Below are 7,500 nucleotides of genomic sequence, written 5' to 3' on the forward strand. Positions count from 1 at the left end.
ATGGGGCCCATTTTTCTTTTAGAGTCTGTAGGCTACTGTATTTGTTCATTAAGATTTCATAAATATGATATATTGTCTGAATTTTTGTCTTGTTTTATAAAATGTTAATTATTTTCATTTCTTGTGCTGGTTTATTATGTATGTAAAATTGCAGGAAACTAGCACAAATAATTGGGTGGGAGAGAGGGGCCGCTGCCGCCAAAACGTGCACAGTTTTGGGTCGCTCCACCGCCAAAAAATCTCACTCCAAACTTTTGGTGAAACTTGGCAGCCCTGAACTAGCCTAACTGTAATTAACTAACCTAACTGTAATTAACTAGCCTAGCTGTAATTAACTAACCTAGCTGTAATTAACTAGCCTAGCTGTAATTAACTAACCTAGCTGTAATTAACTAGCCTAGCTGTAACTAACTAACCTAGCTGTAATTAACTAGCCTAGCTGTAATTAACTAACCTAGCTGTAATTAACTAGCCTAGCTGTAACTAACTAGCCTAGCTGTAACTAACTAGCCTAGCTGTAACTAACTAGCCTAGCTGTAATTAACTAGCCTAGCTGTAATTAACTAGCCTAGCTGTAACTAACTAGCCTAGCTGTAATTAACTAGCCTAGCTGTAACTAACTAGCCTAGCTGTAATTAACTAGCCTAGCTGTAATTAACTAGCCTAGCTGTAACTAACTAGCCTAGCTGTAATTAACTAGCCTAGCTGTAATTAACTAGCCTAGCTGTAACTAACTAGCCTAGCTGTAATTAACTAGCCTAGCTGTAACTAACTAGCCTAGCTGTAATTAACTAGCCTAGCTGTAGCTAACTAACCTAACTGTAATTAACTAACCTAGCTGTAGCTAACTAGCCTAGCTGTAACTAACTAACCTAGCTGTAATTAACTAACCTAGCTGTAATTAACTAGCCTAGCTGTAATTAACTAACCTAGCTGTAATTAACTAGCCTAGCTGTAACTAACTAGCCTAGCTGTAATTAACTAGCCTAGCTGTAGCTAACTAGCCTAGCTGTAATTAACTAACCTAACTGTAACTAACTAGCCTAGCTGTAACTAACTAGCCTAGCTGTAACTAACTAGCCTAGCTGTAATTAACTAACCTAGCTGTAATTAACTAACCTAGCTGTAATTAACTAGCCTAGCTGTAGCTAACTAACCTAACTGTAATTAACTAACCTAGCTGTAATTAACTAGCCTAGCTGTAACTAACTAACCTAGCTGTAATTAACTAACCTAGCTGTAATTAACTAACCTAGCTGTAGCTAACTAGCCTAGCTGTAGCTAACTAGCCTAGCTGTAGCTAACTAGCCTAGCTCCACCACTCACCCTTTCAGGTAGTTCCAGGCACTTTCGTTGTGTGGAGCCTTCCGGATCTGTTTAACGCTGTACCTGGAGACGACAACAGCTGTTATCACCTAGCAACAAGAACAGGTTAGCGTGTGTGTGTGTGTGTGTGTGTGTGTGTGTGTGTCTGTGTGTGTGTGTGTGTGTGTGTGTGTGTCTGTGTGTGTGTGTGTGTGTGTGTGTGTGTGTGTGTACGTACTGGACCTCGCGGGCCAGCGTGGGGGTGGTGTATCCACTGGTGTGTGTGTGTGTGTGTGTACGTGTGTGTACGTACTGGACCTCGCGGGCCAGCGTGGGGTCAGTGTAACCACTGGTGTGTGTGATGACGTAGTGCCTCTGGTTCCAGGCTGAGTTGTTCCTCACGTCCTCCTCCAGCAGCTCCTCCACGTACGCCAGCTCACTGTCCCACAGAGAGAACTCCTACACACACACACACACACACACACACACACACACACACACACACAAAGTCAGCTCACTGTCCCACAGAGAGAACTCCTACACACACACACACACACACACACACATCAATCATGGCTTGAATGCCACAGCCTATTACAGTACTGTAGCTGACCATGTGCTTCCCTTCATGGCCACATTGTCTCCATCTTCTAATTAGCCCAGGAAATAATCATCTAATGGCAATCATGACTGTGCTGCAACACGCCAGCTAGACAGCTGCTCTGCATGGAGACACCTCACGACACGCTGACACAACATGAACATGCTAAAAACACACAACTACACATACCTATCCATCTGCGCAATATTGCTAAGCTCCGGTCTGTGGTTTTCCCACGCAGAGTTGGAAATGATCATTCACGCCTTTGTATCATCCAGATTGGACGACTGTAATTCCCTGTCCACCTGCCTCGACACATCCACCCTGGGCCGGCTACACATGGTCCAACATGCAGCTGCAAGGCTGCTGACTAGGTCCAGAAAGTCATGTCATATCACTCCCAAAGGTGATGGAGCGTTCCAAACCGTGGCTCCCAGGCTCTGGAATGCTCTGCCCTTGGACCTTAGATCAACTGGCTCGGTCGAGGTTTTTAAAAAGCAGCTAAAGACTGTCTTGTATAGACAGGCTTATGGATATCCCCAAGGGCCTGTCTTTCTGTGTCCTGTTGATGTTGTTGTACACCTGTTGTCTGTTACTTGTTCTTATTTTCACTTGTTTGCCTGTTTTAACCTGCGGTGACTGTTTTAACCTGCGGTGACTTTCGCTCTTTTATTATGTTTTATTGGGTTTCTTCTTTATTATGTTTCTCCATGTGTAAAGCACTTTGTGACCATTGGTCTGGGAAAGGTGCTGTACAAACACATGTTACTTACTTACTATAACTAGATGACACACAGTCCCTTTTTTATTGATGAGGATACATGTTCCCCATGTATGAGGCTTACTTCATAGGTTGCTGTGAGTGCATTATCTGGGTCACATAACAGTGAAACAATTCTATTGTTAATCGCAATTATTCACAATTAATTCTACAGCAAAATGTTGAATTGTTACACTATGTCACAAAGTCTCAAACTGGTTTCATGAACATGACAATAAGTTCAGACCCGTCACCAGGGCCCAGTCTTAGGGTGGGCCAATGAACTGCATGGGGGGGCACAATTATTATTAACTATTTTATATAATCCGATATGCTATGGTATTCGTCATGCAACACTGACATGCATAGTAGGTTGCAGAGGCTAAATTGGACACGTAGCCTACCGATGAAGACTAGACCTAAAATTATCAGAATGCAGCAAATAACATAACAATAAACACAGGCGAAGCTGGTTTATTACAAGGCCTTGTCGACCCGAGTAGGCCTAAGCTAAAATTATTTGAATGCAAGTTACTTTATAGCGTGGAGAGGCCAAGTTGTGCATTACAATGCGCACAGGTCAATAATTGGCACCAACCCGGCACACTTACAAGAACAAGAATTAAATAAATGCCAGGGATAGCCTACGTAACAAAAATTAGGAGACTGGCACGCAATCAGTGCACTTCCAAAAGGGATACAGTATGACCGACCGATCGTGTGATCATCACATTAAAACCACCCATCTACAGCAAATAGGATCAGCCAGATCCTCATCATTGAACACGTTATACACAAAGCACATTAAATATAGCATAACTGTGCAAACAGCTCATCTCTCCAGTTGAAAAAGCTGTCGAGAATACAACTAGCAAAACATCACCACGGCGTGTGCTCACACGGACACACACACACACACACACACACACACCCGGCTCAGAAAAGAAGGAGGAGGCGTTTTTCAGTGCTGAATCTCCTCATCAGTAAGTCCTTCCACTCATCCTTGAACTTGTGGGTGAGGTCCTTTTCGAAGGCAAGCTGAATCAGTTGAGCCTTGCGCTTGTGCAACATGCTGCGCCGATGCTCAGAGAAAACATTTTTAAGTGTTGAAAAAGAGTTTTCACAAGTCGCGGTAGACGCTCCCAAAGTTAGGGCGAGTGTATAAGCTTGGATGACAGTTGGCATGGCCTGGAGTGCTGAGTGGAATGTATACTGAGAATATTGGCTATTGTCCATTGTCCATCTTTGGGGGGAAACGAGGTGTCCTCCATCTTCTTTACCAGGAACCCACCACGAGCCACAGCATATTCAGATTCAACCACTTCAGTTCGAGCTAATCTTAGGAGAGGAGTGACCTTCGATGGATCCATGAAATCCTCGGCCTCTGGGTTTAAAGCAGCCAGCGCACCAATGAGCTTGCAGCTGCGCTCTCCAAAACGCGCATCCATCTCTCCTTGCACAGCATCAATAACACTGTAAAACACTCCCAGGAACTCTGTCTTTTCGCCAGTGTCCCTCTGTGGCTGTCCAACCGTTCCTTCAACTACAAATGCACCAAAGCTCTTGTTAATTGTGCGTCTTCTCTTAGTTGGACAGCTGGGACCAGCCTCGTCAGTGGCTGAGGCTGGAGGAGAGCAGAGGTCCCAGAGCGCAGTAAACTCATCCTCTGTGCGCAGTGATTTTATGCATTCAGATGCACTGTTCACAAGAGTAACCGCAGTGAACAGGTCCATGTTCTCGCTTTGTAGCAGTCTGTTTGGTGGCTCGAAAAGTAACAAAACTTTCATCGGGGGGCTAGCAAGGCTAGTAGTAGCCCTAGCCCTAACAGTTGGGCTAGTAGGACTTACCTCACTAGTGGTAGCCGTCGGGGTGCTAGTGTCAGGCTGCCCACAGTCGCTAATGCTGGTGCTACGTATGTCCATCGGGGTTGGGTGCAGCTGCACCTTTCGAGGATTTACCGGTAATCCACTTTCTTATATCCATCTTTATTCAAAAAGCTTTATCCATCAAAAAGCGCAGATTTCACTCAACTGCTCAGTGCTCGCCTCACACAACTGAAATGGCGAGAGCAGCAGCGTGCGTAACGTGCAACTTTCAACTTTCAACTTTCAAATGATTGGTTGTCACTAGAATCCCGTCCAACAAAATGAAAAACACACTATTGTTTCTCAATTTTAATGTCTTCATTTAACATAAAATATGATTTTTTTTTTTTTTTTTTTTTTTTTTTTTAAATATCTGGCTGCCAGTTGGGGGGGCACCAGCACGTCTGTGGGGGGGCCTGGCCCCCTGAGGCCCGCCCATAGTGACGGGCCTGAATAAGTTCTTCAGTGGCCTTCCCAGTCACCGGATCTGAATCCAACACAGAACACCTTTGGGATGTGGTAGAACGGGAGATTCACAGCCTGAAAAATCTGCAGGAATTGGGTGTGACGCAGAATGTCAAAGGAATGTTTCCAACATGTTGTGGAAGCAATGCCACTGACAATTTAGACTGTTTTGAGAGCAAAGGGAGGTCCTACCCAGTAGTAAGGTCAGGGTCAGGGGTGAGGGTCAGGGTCAGGGTTAGGGTCATGGTCAGGATCAGGGTCAGGGGTTAGGGTCAGTACCTTGATGACCCACTGGCGGTGCTGCCATGAGTGGTAGTTCAGGGTCAGGGTCAGGGTCAGGGGTCAGGGTCAGGGTCAGGGGTCAGGGGTCAGGGGTCAGTACCTTGATGACCCACTGGCGGTGCTGCCATGCGTGGTAGTTCTTGGCGTCCTGACTGAGGATCTCAGAGATGAAGTCCAGCTCCTCTGACGCGTCCCTCAGCCACTCCACCACCACGCGCCTGTGGTGCCTAACACACACACACACACACACACACACACACACACACACACACACACCAAGTCATGGTATGATTGCTACTTAAGGGTCAGGGTCAGGTCAGGGGTCAGGGTTACCAGACTTGGTAGTTCTTGGGCTGGTCCTCTATGATGCTGGGTCAGGTCAGGGTCAGGGTTAGGGGTCAGGGTTAGGGGTCAGGGTTAGGGTCAGGGGTCAGGGTCAGGGTTAGGGGTCAGGGTTAGGTAAGTTACCAGACTTGGTAGTTCTTGGGCTGGTCCTCTATGATGCTGCTGATGTAGCGCATCTCCTCCCTCAGGTCCTTACCCAGCGCCTGCAGCAGCACACGCCTGTAGTGCCTACACACACACACACACACACACACACACACACACACACACACACACACACATCAGAGACTCACCAGACCTATCTGTTGTTAACTCTGTGTTCTATGTGTCTCATGTTATCTGTTGTTAACTCTGTGTTCTATGTGTCTCATGTTATCTGTTGTTAACTCTGTGTTCTATGTGTCATGTTATCTGTTGTTAACTCTGTGTGTCATGTTATCTGTTGTTAACTCTGTGTTCTATGTGTGTCATGTTATCTGTTGTTAACTCTGTGTTCTATGTGTCATGTTATCTGTTGTTAACTCTGTATTCTATGTGTCATGTTATCTGTTGTTAACTCTGTTCTATGGGTTCATGTTATCTGTTGTTAACTCTGTGTTCTATGTGCTCATGTTATCTGTTGTTAACTCTGTGTTCTATGTGTCATGTTAACTGTTGTTAACTCTGTGTTCTATGTGCTCATGTTATCTGTTGTTAACTCTGTGTTCTATGTGTCTCATGTTATCTGTTGTTAACTCTGTGTTCTATGTGTGTCATGTTATCTGTTGTTAACTCTGTGTTCTATGTGTCATGTTATCTGTTGTTAACTCTGTGTTCTATGTGTCTCATGTTATCTGTTGCTTGTTGTTTTTATTTCTGTATTTTCAGTTTTTCCCATTATTGTCAGCATCTTTGAGCCCCGGAAAAGCGCTATATAAATACAATTAATTATTATTATTATTATTATGACGACATCGCAGACTCACCAGACGGTGTAGTTGGCGGCGTTGAGCTCGATGGCGTGGGCGGTCAGGGAGAACGCTCTCTCACTCCTCTCGTCTTTCTTCAGCAGTGCCCGGAAGTAGTCGTACACGTCCGTAACTATGGAAACACAGTGAAACAGTCGTACGCGTCTGTAACTATGGAAACACAGTGAAACAGTCGTACACGTCCGTAACTATGGAAACACAGTGAAACAGTCGTACACGTCCGTAACTATGGAAACACAGTGAAACAGTCGTACACGTCCGTAACTATGGAAACACAGTGAAACAGTCGTACACGTCCGTAACTATGGAAACACAGTGAAACAGTCGTACGTGTCCGTAACTATGGAAACACAGTGAAGTAGTCGTACACGTCCGTAACTATGGAAACGCAGTGAAACGGTCGTACACGTCGTCCGTAACTATGGAAACACAGTGAAACGGTCGTACACGTCGTCCGTAACTATGGAAACACAGTGAAACAGTCGTACACGTCCGTAACTATGGAAACACAGTGAAACAGTCGTACACGTCCGTAACTATGGAAACACAGTGAAAAAATCGTACACGTCCGTAACTATGGAAACACAGTGAAACAGTCATACACAAAATTTGTTAAAGCCAGTACATCCCACAGCTTTCATAATAGCGCCTTATTCCAAAGCTCTTTACAACGGCCTCGCATTCACCCATTCACACACACATTCACACACCAATGGCAGCGAGCTGCCATGCAAGGCGCCGGCCCCGCTCACTGGGAGCAATTTAAGGTTCAGTGTTTTGCCCAAGGACACTTCGACATGTGGCCAGCCGGGGCTCGAACCGCCAATCTGCCGACCTTGCGATCATTAGACGCCGGCTCTACCTCCTGAGACACAGCCGCCCCCATCTGATCTAAGTGGTCTTGGTGAT

The 7,500-nt window shown here is 45.4% G+C and overlaps 1 protein-coding gene across 1 annotated transcript in view; it reads right to left on the minus strand.

Moving 5' to 3' along the window:
- fnta (farnesyltransferase, CAAX box, subunit alpha) overlaps positions 1-7,500 on the minus strand; it is a 13,617-nt gene that overhangs the window by 3,179 nt on the left and 2,938 nt on the right. Inside the window, exons 4-8 of the mRNA XM_080543748.1 lie at positions 6,589-6,703; positions 5,747-5,851; positions 5,379-5,505; positions 1,619-1,764; positions 1,327-1,389 (exon numbers count right to left, since the gene is read on the minus strand). Coding sequence (XP_080399874.1) covers positions 1,327-1,389; positions 1,619-1,764; positions 5,379-5,505; positions 5,747-5,851; positions 6,589-6,703 — 556 coding nt within the window. The remainder of the gene's footprint in view (positions 1-1,326; positions 1,390-1,618; positions 1,765-5,378; positions 5,506-5,746; positions 5,852-6,588; positions 6,704-7,500) is intronic.

This window comes from Nansenia antarctica, assembly GCF_963989245.1.
Source record: "Nansenia antarctica genome assembly, chromosome: 13".
Taxonomy (NCBI): Eukaryota; Metazoa; Chordata; class Actinopteri; order Argentiniformes; family Microstomatidae; genus Nansenia; species Nansenia antarctica.